A 16,122-nucleotide genomic window follows, 5' to 3' on the forward strand; every position below is an offset into this window, starting at 1 on the left:
CCGGAAATGGAGGCATTATAAAAAATTGGAGATTCACCCCATTTTAGGGTGGGGAAATAGCACACAGACCAACAGGGCAAGATTTTAGACAAAAGCTCCTGGTGCAGCACACTCACCAAAATGATGGAGTGTGTCCATGTATTTCAAGGACGTTAATAGGATAAAATAGAAGACCTTTCTGAGAGCACAATTAGATATTTGGCCAAGAAAATACAACAACACTATATTAGCGGAGCCAGCGCGGCCGCAGGCCGCGCGCGGAGCTCCAAAGGTATAGAAATATGGTATAACTATGCGACTTGGTTTTTGTGGTCATCGCTCGGGTACCCTGTGTCACAATCAAGTAAATCATGCAACTCCCAGGCCCCACTCGGCCCCAACTAGAAAGGAGTCATCGTCAAGTGACACGTCAATCACGATGACGTCATGATGATGTTTACTCAATCACCAAAGTGGACATAACCGGTTTATAACCAGTCTAACTGGAAATGACATTTTTTACCACCGCCCCCAAACTTCCCCAATTATGCTTCAAAGTTCTTTTATGAACAACGCAAACCCGTAAAGCGAAACAAGAAATTGAATATTGAGAAGTTTATTATTGCCACCGTGACCATGGACGACCTTTCACGTGGTGATAAAAGAGGTAAGTGCACAACTATTGGGGGGACTGGGTGGTTTGAGTGAAACCCCCCTGGGTGCCGCGGCGGCCCCCTCCGACCCCCTAACCCCATCTTAGGCTAGGGAGGCGCGGCGCGCCCCTCCGAGCCCCCCAGCCTCGTCTCATGCAGATGAGGCCCCGCGTAGATTGCTAATTATCCATCTACGTCGGGACCAGTCCGCGTAGATGGATAAATCTACGCAAAACCTACGAAGCGCGGAATAACCGTTTTTCGGCCGTAAATTCAAAGCCGCTGGCGTGACGTTTAAACCTGAGTTCTACTCGAACACCTCGCTCCCGAACTCCTCGCGAATTTCTCGCAGCCTCTTTTTCATCTTTTCGCGTGTCTCCAGGGAGGGCCCTTTCCTGCTTTTTTTCTCACGCGGTGCGAGGCCGTGTCGAGCTCTGATAGCGGCCTTGAGCGCGTAGTATCTCTCTTGTTCCTGAAGTATTAGCCGAAACTCTTCGTCTGAGATATGCCCGTCCTGCAGAGCCTTAGAGACCAGCTCGCTGATCGAGTTTTTCTTACTCTCCGCTAAAACCATCGTGTCTTCGTGTTTAGCCACCTTGGTCGTAAGACCCCTAGAGACTACCCCCGCGCCCACGACACCGACCAGCCCAGCGACCCCAGCCAGCGGAACGCCGATCAGAACCCCTATCCCACTCAAAGAGACCCCCACCCCGGCGCTGGAAAGCGCCCCTGCCAAGTGCTGCCCTACCCTCCCGGAAGTGTAGGGGTTGCAGGCCTCAGAGAACCCCCACTCGGTCAGCTAAATGGCCCCGGTCAGTTGAAGAACCTCGCTCAATGGCCGTCCCACAACATCCGCGATACGATACACGTTCGTAGGGAAGCCGTATTTCCGTACCAAATCAATGGCGTCCGAGGCGCCGCCGGAGAGACTGTCCTCGCATCCTAGGTACGCCGCACGCATGTCGATGTGCGCATGAGACTGCGCTCCTAAGTTTTCCTTGCTATTCCACACTTTGGACTCAACCTGCGCCGCTCGCCAGACGTCCCTGTATTTAAGAGGCGTTGGCCTGATGTGCTCTCTTTGGGTCCACTTCTTGAAGCGATACCCTATTGCACCGCCCATCGAGTGCGTAGCTTCGGTGTACTCTTGGTAGGCTGGTCTCTTCTGTAATCGCCCTGTCGATAGCCGCTCCGTCCTGTCCCGATCGGTACAGTTTGCCTTCGTGCGTGACTATAACACGCCCACACAGCCAGATCCTCGTGCTTCTGGGGACCGCCCTGTTTATAAAGCGAATGAGCACCTCTCGCACTTTTGCCTCGCGCGTTTTTGCGGCGGCACTGGTAGCGCGAGGCGCTGCCTCCCCCTGACATAACGAACGAAGCTCCCCCTCAGCCTCGAAGTCTAGGCCGTGGACGCTCGCGATCGCAGGTGGTTCAGTCGGAAGCTCAGCCCAGGCGTGGTTATTGTGGCAAGGGATGCGGATTTGTGTGTACCCCCTCTCGTACTTCCCCGAGTCCCACATAACGTTGCCCAGGGCGTCCACGGCTACCAGCTTTATCTCGAGCTTCTTTTCCATCTCAAAGAGGTCTTCTTTGGTGCATCCCGTAGTGGCCAGCTTCTTGTCAAATCGCTCGAGGATCTTGCCTCGTGCCTTGGTCAGACCAAGGGAGCGCGAGGTGCCGCAATTCCTCAAGAAGTCGGCAACATAGCTCACAACACAGTTAGCGAAGGGTTCACTCCCCTCTCGCTCGTATCTCACGTAGACGAGGTACTCTCGTCCTTTCTCCTAAATACCCGCATCGATGCCTTCCTGGGCGCCGGCTGCGATTTGGTCCCCTCTTTTGTCTAACGACCCACTAATCCTGTGCTCCGAGCGCCCTTCCTCCTCCGTGATTGGTGCCAATGGCTCTGCGGGGGCCTTACCAACGACCGTGAAGAGTCCGTAACGCCGGTCGGGGTCTACCATCTCGAGCACCAGCGGCAGCACTGCGTTTGCCCTCAGAGACTCTCGCTCGTGCGAGACCCACCACACCGAGCCGTCGTCATTAATATCATGCCCCCGCATAACCGGCTTTAGAGCAGTGACACCTGTTCCACCAAGATCTCGTATCTCCTGGTAAACACCGGCGCTTATGTCTTGGCCCCGAAGAGTGGCATCCACGCTTGGGAACCGAAGATGGGCGCCGCCGACGAAGAAAGAATAGTACTCCTCGGGGTCTAAGCTCTCTGGGCGCTCTTGCCGCCGTCCCGGCAGCAAAGGGTCGACTTCCTCTGTCCACACTTTCGCCGGTACGAGCGGCTTAAGCAGCTTGTGTTTGACATCGTCGAGGATGTCCTCGTCCAGGATGTTCTGGACCTCTTTTTCAGGCATGCTATCAAGAATCTCCTCTATATAAGCGTCCATGTTTGGGTATACCCTGTGCCACCCAGTCTCCGACTGCCCGTATCACAACCGGCGGGACGAGCGTTTGGGTATGCCTTGTGCCACCCAGTCTCTAATCGCCCGTACCGCGGGCCGCGGTGTCGGACAGGACAAGCGTTTGGGTATGCCTTGTGCCACCCAGTATCAATTGCCCGTACCGCGGGCTGCGATGTCAGACAGGACGAGTGCGAACCATTTCCGAGCGCGCCTCTCGAAAACCACGCATCCTCTGCCCTTCACGATTCGCTCCGCAGGGGCGGCACAACCGCGTCTCCGACCGAGTCCCTATGCCGCAGATCCTACACGGCACGGGGAGGGGGATGCCCTTACGGAGCCTTTGGAGGTGCACCTTGCAGTAGGTGTCTATGCACCTCCGGCCGCACGTGCCTGCGTGACCGACCTTTAGCCACCCGCAATAATCCTTTCCGCACCTCATCCTTCGAACGCTCGGTATACCACAGGACAGACGGATGTCTAATTGCAAGTCCTTGGGGGTTCGAACTGCATCATTGGAAAAATATAGCAATGATACTTCATACCAGCTCCATTTATTAGGGTGCGAGCCACAAAGTCCTTAAAAACGTATGTCATGAAGTACCAAGCTTTATTATCCAAGATGGCGGCTCGACTCAAACACGGAATTAGACCTAAAGTGCTTGGCTGGAAACTTTCAGTAACAACCGAGGGGAAAGAGGAGGACGCCTTCGTAGATGGAGTTTTAAAGAGTTCGACCGCCTCTCTGAAACTGTATTTCGGAAACAGGAGGCTTCTGTGGCAAACAAGGACTGCCATAAAATCGTAGACCTGTGGCCGGTGATCGAGCGTTCGATAAAAAGAACACACGACGGTATTCATCGCCCTATTATCGCTGCTTTAGCAGAGAAATCCCGAGAGAAGTTCGAAGTCATGAAAACAAGCACGACCAAACTGGGGATTGGGAGCAATTCAAGCACCACGTGAGTAAAACTCAGGTTTAAACGCCACGCCAGCGGCTTTGAATTTACGGCCGAAAAACGGTTATTCCGCGCTCCGTAGGTTTTGCGTAGATTTATCCATCTACGCGAAGTGGTCCCGACGTAGATGGATAATTAGCAATCTACGCGGGGCGTCATCTGCATGAGACGGGGCTGGGGGGATCGGATGGGCGCGCCGCGCCTCCCAAGCCTAAGATGGGGTTGGGGGGGGGGTCGGAGGGGCCCGCCGCGGCACCCAGGGGGTTTTCACTCAAACCACCCAGTCCCCCCCACTATTATAGTTTTATGTTTACATCCAGTAGGTATATGTTAAAAAACAAACGGTTTTTAACTGAGTGCCTTTTTAAGTTAAGTATATGTTAGAAAGGTTTTATCACGGATTTATTATCAGACGATTATGAAAAATGCTAAAAAAGAATTACTAGCATTTTATTGTTAAGAATAAAATACTTCTATTTTACAGAAAATAATGTGTGTACAATTGTTTTGTTAAAACTTGCGCCCAAAAACAAGATGGCGGTAGTCTTTTGCGCGCTTGTGTTTACTTTTTAAGTATATGTTATACCATTGGGCTAATTTTCAGATCATGTCATCTCGTTTCGATCTATTTTAGTTGAAGAAGAACCAAGAAGAGAGGAGGAGCAAAATAATGAGGAGGAGAGGTCACGCAGGCCACGAGTGTTGACAGAAGGACAAAGAGCTCGGAAGAGAGCGCGTGACCTTGTACTCACCGAGGAGCAAAGAGTGCGAAAAAGACAGACGAGCTCCGAGTACAGGTTAAGTGGTAAGCAAAGAGTCCGGAAAAAGCAAAAGGACTCGGAGTACGAACTAGATGACAAGCAGAGAGCTCGTAAAGAGGCAGAGAAACTTAGAAACGCTCAACGCCCAGCGTACAATGATGGCAGAAGACAGCTTGTTTGCTCAAAGGCAAAGAGAAAGGGCTCGTGAGCGACAGAGGGTGTCTAGACTCAGGAGAAAACAACAAAGGCAGCCCTCCACTACTACCGCTTTTGTTGGTGAGTTTTCTTTGAGTAAAATAATGTCTATATTGTATCAATATTCTTTTGTAATTTATATTCTTATTTGTTTTCTTTCTTCTTTTTAGACTAAGGCTATCATTTTCTATTGAGAGTAAGAGCAAATACCTCAATAAAGCAAACTAGAATCAGAAATGCAGGAATAGTTTATTTGTCATTTAGTTTATTTATCAAGCTAAGTATGCCAGATGTGGCATACTTAGCTTGGTTGTGTTAAATGCATAATAAGCTGAAACTGTTAAGCCCAATTCTGTTGAGTTGGAGTGGAGTGCTTTTGGTGCCTCCTCTAAATATGGAAATTAATTGTTACGTGGTAGACAAAATGTTGTCTCTTTATTAATACATTTTTTAACATTTATTATTTTACATAATAATAATTATGTTTTAACATTTATTATTTTATATAATAATAATTATGTAATAATTATTATTATATAAAATAATAAATGTTAAAACATGTATTAATAAAGAGACAACAGTTTGTACAATGATAATAAAAACAAGCATTCTTTAAAAGGCACCAATTTGTTAATAAAAGTATTTATTGTCATTCTCATGCTTAATTCAATTCATTCATCCATCATAATCCTGGGTAGTCTTCCTGGGGGAGTGGAGGGAGGTAAATATATAAGTTGTTATTGAATACAAAAATTCATTAATTTGATACCCCTAAAGGATAGCAGTATCAGAATAACCATTAAACAGCCCCTGAGGGATAGTAGTTGGGTGAAGTTTATACCCTAAAAGATAGAATGATTATCTACACCCCATCTACTTTTTTGGAGAATCAAACCCCAGGGGGTGGGGGTCATGGCAGAAATTAGTAATGTACCCAAGACACCAGGATTGACTTGGAAATGGATATAAAATATAAAAACTACTCCAAAGCTAGTTTGCATCCCCTATATCCTTAAATTTGCTACAAGTATTGCTAAAAAAATGCATCCATTTAGGCAGTGCCTAAATCTATATTTATTATAGGGCTGATTGCTTTATTTTTTCCCACACAAAATAACACACAATAGGCATTACGTCTTCAAGATATACACATCTGCTTGTAAATAAATAGGAAACATTTGAACAATATATACAGTCTATATAGGAGTGGATCCAGAGGGGGTGGATGGGTTGGATAACCAGCCCCCTTTCTGACAAATCTCTGACATACTCTTTGCATTGTCCATTGTAACACTCACAGCCATAGAAGGTCTAGACAACTCCTGCATTAGCCCTTCCCTTCTCCATCTTGCTCGCTCATTTTTAAACCATGTATTCACATGCCTTGAGCAAACAGACTCTCTGGTTTTTCTGAACTCAGTGTCATTCAGTATCACAGCATATTTGTCAAGTTCACTCATGGTAGGCTTAGGGTTTTCTTCATACCATGCACGAAGCATGGGAATTTCATTGATGGGGCTGAAGACAATTTTCTTGCCTCTCTGTGTGATAATGTCTGGTTTTCGTGGTGTAAGGCAGTCTGGATCATCTTCATCAGCGAGGTTTGAGCGCTCATACCATGCTCCAAAGTGCTTGATTTTTTCATGTGATAAACGGCAAGGGTATTGGTCACGTGAAATCTGGGACAGCATACCCTATATGAAAAAAAAGGAAAAAAAAGAGAAGATTAAATTGACAATACAGGCAGTTCTCACAGTTAACACCTGACTGATGAAAGAGCATTTTCCATTTCTATAGCAACAAAACTGTTTGCAAAGGCTTTTGTATGCATATAATTAGATTTATTACAAACACATGTTGTCTCAGCATCTCCATACCAGCATACCTCTGCCGTGCCCTCCATCACATCACCCTACTCCCCTCCCATCTCAGAAACCACCCTCCCTGCTTCTATCACCTGCTACCAACCTGTGAGAATGGGCACTGTAGTCTTTCCAAGTGTGTCTGGCTATAGTGCTCTAATAACTTTTTTATTGTATCCCGAACTTTATCCTCACTCCAATCTCTTCTGTTAAATAAAATAGAAACAGTATATACATATTTTTTTAGTTTAGACACAAAGTATAATTGCACATCAAAACACGACAAAAACAATTTATTTATATGTTTTTAATGGATGATTAATATTCACTCCACAACTGGAAAAAGTGGCCCCTTTAATTTGTATTTTCCTAAAAGGACAATTGTTTTACAAAGGCCAACATTCTACCACAAATAAGGAAACCATGAAGCAGTATTCCTGGCTGACAAATAAAACACACACACAGCAATATTGGGTCCAGATCCATTTTTTAGTGAAAAAGGGGTGTCCTCTCTAAAATGTTTATGCTCTTCCCCTCCTCCCAATACTATTTATGGGTTGTCAGGCCCGTACCCAGGGGGTGCGAACACCCCCCCCCCCCCCCCCCTCAACAGCCGAAAGTCCACTTTTGGTTCTCAATAGACATGCTAAAAATCCTAAGCTAGATCACTCTGGTATGTAGCCAAATCCGAAAATAAACGTCCTGTGCAAAGGCATAAAAAACTCCTTTTTTGTTATTTCGGGGGTGGTAAGATTTTTATCAGAGAACTCCTCCCTCCCACCCCTCCACCCCCAGAAAAATAAGGTCCACTTTTTCGGATTTCGTACCCCCCCCCCCCCCCCAAGAAAAATCCTGGGTACGGGTCTGATTGTGCCATCCATGCCTGCACCAACTACTGCCTCCATTTCTTCAAGAAGGAAATATAGCTCGACATGAACTGAATATCAATAGAAACAGGGCTATGCCTTTATATATGGTATAGTAAACTTACTCGTGAAGGAGATGGACATGGATGCAGAGCTGCGTGTCCTTTAGAAATAGAATGTCACCAAAAGCGTCCTTCACACTAACATCCAAATGTTCGGAGGCAGTGAAGTCCGACAGTGCGAGGGGTTTCCAATTTTTACGGACTTGTATGTAAACTACGAATTAGAAAACACGTGGAATATAAACTTAATATAAGTAGATGAGTAACATTTGAAATATAATCTAAAAAAAATGTTACCAATTATAGTATTTTATCTGTACTCTCGCGCACAGAACAGCATTCCCCTTGTGATATTAAAATAGTTTTTTTGCGTCTGATTTTTTTACGCATTTTACAAAGACAAAAAGAGGGAAGGAAGCCGCCATTTTGCTTTGTCTTGCTTTTCAGTCGCTGGTAAAAGAAGGTAAACAAAGAAAATGTTTTTTTTTCGATAGTTTGCTAACACTTTCTAATATCAACGCAGGCCTTGTTTAAAATGTTTCTTTTATAATCCTTGTATGTTACCGGGGTCTTTTGAACAGTGAATTTGCCCAAAGAATTGATTTTCAAGCTGATCGGTTTTTGCTAATACATCTAAATATTCCTTGGATTAATAGTTTTCTGAAATCTCAAATTCTCTCAACCATAATCCTGACTGTTCGCCTGTAAACCGCCAAGCAAATAAGTAAAAAGTTTTAACAGAGATCATTGCTTAACTTACCTTTAGCACTGTCGGCTTTTAATATAATTTTTCCATCGACTTCACCTCTTTGGAACATCTCGCTCAAGACATCTGCGGCGATAGAAGACAAAGACGCGCTTGGGAGAAGATCGATGCCACTTCCCTGTATCACACAGGGCGTCTCAGATCCTTGTTCGTTTACTGTTATATGATGGACTATCGCATTAAAATGAACGGGAGTTTCGTCTGATTCCATTCTAGGGGTAGATAAACTTGATTTAAGGCGTTATTAAAAACAGGATTGTCGATTCTTTAAAGCCCGAACGGGAAAGTGTGGCGTCTCTTGTGCGGACATGTGATTAGAGATTATTCTCATCCGCCAATAGATATGCGACTTCTGATCAGTCAACCAATGACGATTGAAAATAGTTATTAACAACTGTCAGGTAGCGAGCTATTTAAATGATTATCAATTCAATTAGCATGCGCCTATTGTTGGTGGATGTATCAAAGGGATGGGACAGTGCTGTTTTTTTTTTCTCTGCGTGCTGCGTGATTAGTTAAAATTTCGCGGGAAACAACTCGCGTGGCACATGGCTTTTTTAGTCGATAGAGTTTGTTGTATTTCCAGCGGTTTTCCTAACATTTTTTGGGTATAAGCTATGCTCTCTTGCCAGGACAAAATAAAAATGCTGATACGCAAACTATATTTTGAGTGACTTTCTAATAAAAAGCACTTGTTCGATTATTTTACGGTACAAGGGATAATTTTTTTACCTGAGTCCCAAAAAGGATGTCAAGAAAGTCGATTGGGATTGACATTAATTCCAGTATTTTTTTTGCGGTCTTTTTGTCGGCAGATTTGTTGTTTTGACAATCATTTAACTGGGAATGTATGAACTGATAACAAAAAATTAATCGCTTGGAAAATCACGCTTAATGTTAAAAACGCTGGACTATGGGGGAGGGGGAAAGTGAATTTGCAACAACAAAAATTGAAGCATATTCCATCTTTTTAATTATTTCTATGCATTCCCTCTCTGTGTCTCTCTTTACAGAGTCACCAACAATTCTAAGATTACTCAGTCAAGAGGATTCCCTAAGTTTGTGCAAAGCCACATCAGTGCGGTATTGCAAATATTATGCGCTAAATTTATTTTAATAAGTTTAAAAATTGTATTCAAAACTATTATTTTAAAGAAGAAAAAAAATAGAAAAAATATGCCGTGCTGATCACTACAATATGATATCACTTGATACCAATATATGAATTTAATATCAAGTGGTATCAGCAATCAAAAAAAAGACATCTGAGTGACAAGATTTCGATGACATTTGTAATTACTGTAACAAACAATTTCAATTGTATGAAAATATAGTTGAACAACTGTCAAATATAACCAATTGATAACCACTTGACAGTCACCCAGATTTAAACCTGATATCAAATGATAATAACCATTAATATCAAGTAAATCAAACTGAACCTTATTATCATATCAATTATTTGTTTGATTTTCTTATATATTTCTTTCAGCAAGACAAACTCAAAAACTTGAGAATACAGCTCATGGAAATGGCCTGAATGGAAGAAAATTAAACTCGGTGGAATCGTACTCATCTTTGCTGAGTAATTATTTATTGATTTCTGACTTATATAACAAAGCTTTATTGTCAATGTAGTGAAATATTGGTGGCCCCGTGGCATCTTGTCATAGAATGTCTATTTCAATCTCATCCTCGCTGTCTTCCTTTGGTGCCGATGCCTTTAGGGTTATCACCTAAAAGAGCCAAACAAGACAAGACAAATTACCTATTTGAAGTCAACAAGTGTTTATATTCCAGGACCCATAACAAACTGTACCCACAAAGGTGGCAAACACATTGGGGTTCAGGCAAGCTGGGGATTAGTTCCTACTTTCCAGGCTGGGGTAAAAAAAGAGATCACAACATTGGAAAAAACAGAAAAGAGTGAATTCGGTAGTGGTAAAACTGTTAGGATATAGGCCTTAGAAAATGTCAATAGACTCCCTACAATATAAACTAATTTGTCCTCCCAGAAAAAAAATAATAGTTCATATTGACAGGAATATTATTTAAATGATATAAGGAAGTTGGTTAGTTAGAAGTTGCACAAAGTCATTGTTTACTTTTATTACATACCTCCTCTTTTTGAAAGAGGCCACTTCTCTTCTCCTTCTCCATCTGGCGATGCACACGACCTAGTACTCCTTTTGGTTTCTTGGATTTCTTAGAAATACGCTTCGTACTTAGTGGCTGGCGTGACCTCTGTTAACACAATATAAAAAAAAAAACATTACTACTTTTAACAATGCTATGTAATGGGTCCCCAACATGACCCATGTCCTTTTTTGTCAATGAGTTCCAAGGTTGTTATTATCACTTAATTTGCTGCAAAACATGCATTCAAAATTCCTGCCAAAAATCCACTCAACCAATCAGAACCAACACAAGCACAAATCCGCAGGAAACCCCCACGACCATGGGAACTTTTTCACATAGTTTATCAGTCTCTATACCTATTAATGGTGCCTTGTTTGCACCGTGTAGTAGCTACAGTACCTGCGCTATAATCACAGTAAGTAGGTTGTTTGGAAATTCTTACCTTAGAATGCTTTCTGTGTGTTAGACTTGTACTTGAATTCCGACTGCACTTACTTCTTCTTAACGCTACACCATCAAAGAACAGTAAGAGAATATTTAATTGCTAGTGCATATTCAGTGTAAAGTTAGAAATACAATACTCCAACCATTGTTCTCATGGCAACATCAATTTCTTTAAGTTGATGGGCAATAAAAAAAGTTTACTTATTAGGAGTTACATATACGTACTGTAAGCAGGGGTTTCATTAAGTTTCAGTGTAGGCGGTGGAGATTGATAAGTAGGGGGTAGAAGTTATTTTATTTTATAACTTCAAATACAACTTAATTAAATTTTCTATTACAGTAGCAGACGCTCTGTGCAAAATAGCTGGCAGATCAGCAGTCCTCTCCGGGGCCTCTCAAGTGGACTGTCTGAAGGTGGGATTTGTTTTGTATTTTCTAGCCCTGGACAAAACATGTCACAACAGCTTGGGGCTACTCACCAGAGCAACGATTACAATCATTTACATTCAACCTCTGACAAACATATTGTTGAATTCTCTGGAATTTGCTATCGTTAAAAGCATCAAGATCTGCAAAGAACAAAAAACAATTATAAACATGATAGGTGAATGCTGAATTAGCAACCACATCAGTGCAGATTTTGCCCACTAGCACAAAAGAAATATTTTTCATCATCTATAGAATGTACACAACTTTCAATGCAATATGGATAAAATAGAATTGACTTTTTCCATCAATTTTGAATGCCTATATATAACAACAGTCTTGTTCTTACCTATAACGAACTCTGTGTCTGTGGGAAGCACCCTAGCACTTGGGCTGATGATTCTAATGATCTCTAACTGGTCATGCAAACCTAAGGTTGTCGAGGCCAATCTTGTGAGGTACTCTATGGCTTCCATTTGGTCATCAGATGTCATATCATTCCTATAGAGACAGACAGAAATGGACACAGCTTTTGGTAATTAGATACTTAACATTCTTTTTTCTTCACAAAATGCTGTCAGTGCCAATAGCAAAAGCAGATTGTCAAATCACTGGTTTACTGTTGAGATATCATGGGTCTTGTCACATTTCTAATTTCTTTTTTTTCTTAGTGCAGAAAAATATGGATAAATCATATGGTTAGTTAAGTCATCTTTATTTTTACAAACAAATGACACAAATAGGCAGCAGTCAGTTTTACAGTAGACCAGTCATACTGTATGTCATTCAGTGTTTTCACAGATAAAACTTTCAATAAAATAAAGTCATAATTTGAAACATAACACTTAATGCAGCCCATGGAACACAAAGTACTGTAGAGTACATGGTTTGCTGATTTGGTTATACAGGTACAAAATTACCACAACATTGCAAGTGGCTGAAATCTCATTGATGGATACTTTTCACAACCTAGAACATTGCTATAGCATACTGGTTCCTATGAAATTACATTTTAACTTACTTCTTAAATCTACTTACCACGAAATGTTATCCATGCGCTTTTTTAACTTGCAACCAACACATTCAGACTTATTAGATAACGATTTGGTCCGTGGAATTTCTGGGGCGCATTTAAGACCTCTGGGTAGTGAGTCATCATCATCATCACTGTCTGAGCTGTCCTGGGCATCACTGCCTTTGCATGTATTACTCCGACTCCAACCAGTGTTCCCTGATTCTAAAGATGAATGAAAATGTTACAGATATTGAGTAAACAGAAAAATAACTTTGGACACTGTCAAAATATGATTTATACTGTAGAACAGGCCCAAAAAATACAAATTCTAAATTTGTTTATTATTAGGCCCAAAAAAATACAAATTCTAATTTTTTCTATTATTTCATATGCAAATGGTTATTCCTATGTGACAGACAATAGCGGTTCTAATATCCCTAAAATTACTTATACTCACCAGAAAGTCTTTGAAGTGACTGGAAATCTAGAGAAATAGTCTGCAAAATACACAAAGCATTAGATCTGAGTGCAGTAGTACTTCCAACAAAGCTACATAGCAACAATGCTTTCTATCACCCCCATTGCTCCCATATGACCGGTTCTTCTTTGTTATTTGGAACTGTGAAGAAAAGGTCTTTATTATTATTATGTTTTACAGAAGAAGGAACACACTGACTCCTGATTTCAGCCATTATAATATTGATATTTCATCAAAATCAACCATGTGGAAAACAAAAATATCACCAGCAGATATCCCAGCTGCCATTTAAAGTATTATCAAAGCAGGGCTGGTCCTGTATTTAGTATTTTTGTTTGCGAAAGATCTACAACTCTACAACTAGAATTTTTTTCTCCCAGATTGTGAAAGCCAGTCAAGAGGCAGGGCCCTGCCATCTTAAACTCACCTCTGTCTTTGGAAAAGGATCAAAGTCTTCATCATTTATGTCTATAAAGCTGTCATCTGAGATCTCCGAAGTCACAGACGTCCCACATGATGTTGTTGCCGATATCGATTCACTGTATATAAAATCCCTCTCTGAAAACCCTTGCTCACTAAAACAAATAGGAGTGACATAGTAAGTTTGGCGAGCACCCTTTATACCCGAATACATGGTCCCACCACGAGGTCTGGTGAATACATGGTCCCACCACGAGGTCTGGTGAATACATGGTCCCACCACGAGGTCTGGTGAATACATGGTCCCACCACGAGGTCTGGTGAATACATGGTCCCACCACGAGGTCTGGTGAATACATGGTCCCACCACGAGGTCTGGTGAATACATGGTCCCACCACGAGGTCTGGTGAATACATGGTCCCACCACGAGGTCTGGTGAATATAGGTCCCTCCCAGTTCAGTGCCTACACCAAGCATCGCATATACAAGTAGCACATACAGTATACTATTTTATTCTCAACCCACAAAGTAATAACACCTATTAGAAAATAACACCAGTGAGTCTCATGTGCTGATTGGTCGAGAGCTTCAAATGAGCATGTCTGTAAAAAACAGTACAGACACGCTTTTGATTGCAAATAATACAACACCTCCGCCTTGTGACTTTCAAGTTTTTTATCAATTCTCCCAACGCCGCAGACACGCTTTTGACGGCAAATAACGCAACACCTCCGCCTTGTGACTTTCAAGTTTTTTATTAATTTTCCCAACATCCGCCGTGTGTCTGTAAAAACCTAGACAGACACTGGATATACGTTTTATTGCTTAACTTTAGTATGCATATGGGTTAAATTACTGTAACCATACTTTCAAGATACTTTTGTGAGATGCAAAAAAAAAAAAAACTGAACATCAGAAGATTCTGTTCTCTGTATACAACACTTCCAACCTCAAAGAGGTTGTTTTTGATATACTATTTAGTTTGTTCAATAATAACAAATAGGAAACAAATAGGAATTGTTGGGAACTATAAGCACCCAAGCATTAGGTTAGCATACCTGTCAACCTCTGGAAATCTCAAGTCTTAAGAATTTATTGGGTGGAGGGGTGGAGTATATATATTTTTGGGGGGAGGGGAGGGTTCAACCTTTCAGGCGTTTGCCTATAAAAAGCTCTCGCGAACAAATCCACTTATAGATATCACAAGGGTGTCAGATAAATTGCGCTATGCAAGGGAATTATTGATTCAAATATTTTAATAGAAAATAGGCAAAATGACTATTTTCTATAGAATAATTTTTCGGAAGCGATAAAAATCGCTAAAAAGAAGGAGATTTGGTGCTCAATGCATGAGAGAGGGAGAAGGGGTCCAAAATCTTGAGACTCCCACCTAATGCGGGAGAGTTGACAGGTATGGGTTAGCATTGTGTGTGGCTGTATTGGGGGGAGGCAGTGGTGTGATGATTAACTAAAACAAGCGGTTTTATAAACACAAATGGTACTATAAGGATAACACAACTTCAATGTGATACACTGACCTTCCAACATGGACTTCAGCTGCAACATTATCTTCAAGGTAGGGTGGGATGAAATCAGCAAAACTGCTGCTGAAATAGTCCTTACTGAACACTGGAGAGGTTCCCAGCATCCTTGAGAGACAAGAAAAACAGTTTTTTTACAGAATCAGCCAGATCATTTTCTCTAGCTTAAAGAATCAGGTTGTCTCAAGTAAAAGAGGTATTATATGTAGATCTACAGCTAGTAATAAAAACACAAGCTGTTTTAAAGTCCTCCTGCTAATTCCTGCATGGGAATTGGGCAGGTAGAGCAAGCTTGCTTTCCACACCAGGTACCTTTTAAATACACCAAAAATAAACAATGGGTCTCTAATAATTTACATTACAAATTGCTCTGCCATCTAACCCAAGATACTTAACGTAAACAGATTTCAACTAATCAAAAACAGTTCTCTGCATAGAAATAGGACATTGGTAAAATTGTTATAGCAGCTAGTGTTGAAGATGTACACAATCGAGCCATGTGCATAAATTATTCAAATTCGGAAGCGTGACACCAGTACAGCGCCTATATTCAAGATATCGAGCCAAAAGAACACTGATCGATTGAATCCTGTTATCTATACATTATCTCAAGAATAATAAAAGTACGATTTTCATTAAGTCCTAAGAGTTGATTCAGAAAAGAGTAGAGTGAATTTACCCGAATTTTCAGTTATCGTACGTAGGGAGGTCGCAAACGAAAGTTGCTGTGGTGAATGAAATCCAGTTAGGATCATTGGATTTCTTACTATGTTCACTTCAAATTCCAAGTTAATTCATCTCAACAGATACTAGGCCATATAAGTGAAGAGCAGGGAACATTTGACAGTGAACTGAATCGTCTGTGTTTAAATTCCGGTTTAAAAAGACGTACGGAAATGCGATTCTTTCGCGGGAAATTCGGCTTACCTGAATTCAACAGCTTCTTCTTGAATGGCTAGCATCGCTCAGCCATTTTAAACCACACCAAAGCAATAAGAGACTATTAAGTTATATATTTATGAATAAGAGAGCACGTTTGGGGGTTATTTGAGGAAGATTTGGAGGAGTAAAGCCTCTAAGGCTCGATAGTTTCCACAGCGAAGGTCGGCTTGTGCTGACTACACACGTGGCCTTAGCC

The 16,122-nt window shown here is 41.9% G+C and overlaps 3 protein-coding genes across 6 annotated transcripts; 1 reads left to right on the forward strand and 2 right to left on the reverse strand.

Annotated features, from left to right (window-relative positions):
* The first annotated feature begins 340 nt into the window (after window positions 1-340).
* Window positions 341-14,333, forward strand: LOC5503190 (vicilin-like seed storage protein At2g18540). 4 transcript variants are annotated; one of them, XR_007307436.1, is made up of 4 exons: window positions 3,668-4,011; window positions 4,643-5,045; window positions 10,013-12,064; window positions 13,403-14,333. XR_007307436.1 is itself a non-coding variant. In XM_048725766.1 (2 exons), the coding sequence occupies exons 1-2, from the start codon at window positions 616-618 to the stop codon at window positions 4,975-4,977; spliced, it is 366 nt and encodes a 121-aa protein (XP_048581723.1). In that variant the 5' UTR covers window positions 341-615; the 3' UTR covers window positions 4,978-6,664. The 4 variants fall into 4 exon arrangements, 1 of the variants encoding a protein (XP_048581723.1); XR_007307435.1 differs by having other exon boundaries at window positions 10,013-11,517; XR_004293398.2 differs by lacking the exons at window positions 10,013-12,064; window positions 13,403-14,333 and adding an exon at window positions 5,135-6,664.
* LOC116610729 lies at window positions 6,038-8,920 on the reverse strand. The gene is made up of 4 exons (XM_048725765.1): window positions 8,515-8,920; window positions 7,818-7,968; window positions 6,933-7,032; window positions 6,038-6,658 (listed from the first exon to the last, which is right to left on the reverse strand). The coding sequence occupies exons 1-4, from the start codon at window positions 8,729-8,731 to the stop codon at window positions 6,161-6,163; spliced, it is 966 nt and encodes a 321-aa protein (XP_048581722.1). The 5' UTR covers window positions 8,732-8,920; the 3' UTR covers window positions 6,038-6,160.
* LOC5512579 (protein FAM199X) lies at window positions 9,471-16,092 on the reverse strand. Its single transcript, XM_001632884.3, has 10 exons — window positions 15,912-16,092; window positions 14,982-15,092; window positions 13,450-13,597; window positions 13,002-13,041; window positions 12,568-12,766; window positions 11,879-12,030; window positions 11,583-11,672; window positions 11,102-11,166; window positions 10,639-10,764; window positions 9,471-10,256 (listed from the first exon to the last, which is right to left on the reverse strand). Exons 1-10 carry the CDS (start codon window positions 15,944-15,946, stop codon window positions 10,188-10,190), a joined length of 1,035 nt encoding a protein of 344 aa, XP_001632934.1. The 5' UTR covers window positions 15,947-16,092; the 3' UTR covers window positions 9,471-10,187.
* Window positions 16,093-16,122: the final 30 nt, after the last annotated feature.

The sequence above is a fragment of the Nematostella vectensis genome, chromosome 3, assembly GCF_932526225.1.
Source record: "Nematostella vectensis chromosome 3, jaNemVect1.1, whole genome shotgun sequence".
In the NCBI taxonomy this organism is placed as follows: Eukaryota; Metazoa; Cnidaria; class Anthozoa; order Actiniaria; family Edwardsiidae; genus Nematostella; species Nematostella vectensis.

Bases quoted from the DNA above. Each gene is read 5' to 3' on its own strand.
- LOC5503190 (XM_048725766.1), top strand. From the start codon at position 616: ATGGACGACCTTTCACGTGGTGATAAAAGAG. The intron at 647-4,642 runs GTAAGTGCACAA...GATCTATTTTAG, and splicing joins TTCACGTGGTGATAAAAGAG to TTGAAGAAGAACCAAGAAGA.
- LOC116610729 (XM_048725765.1), bottom strand. From the start codon at position 8,731: ATGGAATCAGACGAAACTCCCGTTCATTTTAATGCGATAGTCCATCAT. The intron at 7,033-7,817 runs GTAAGTTTACTA...TTTATTTAACAG, and splicing joins CATGTCCATCTCCTTCACGA to AAGAGATTGGAGTGAGGATA. The intron at 6,659-6,932 runs GTTGGTAGCAGG...TTTTTCATATAG, and splicing joins TACAGTGCCCATTCTCACAG to GGTATGCTGTCCCAGATTTC.
- LOC5512579 (XM_001632884.3), bottom strand. From the start codon at position 15,946: ATGCTAGCCATTCAAGAAGAAGCTGTTGAATTCAG. The intron at 12,031-12,567 runs GTAAGTAGATTT...CTGTCTCTATAG, and splicing joins CGCATGGATAACATTTCGTG to GAATGATATGACATCTGATG. The intron at 10,257-10,638 runs GTATGTAATAAA...TGGCTCTTTTAG, and splicing joins GCCTCTTTCAAAAAGAGGAG to GTGATAACCCTAAAGGCATC.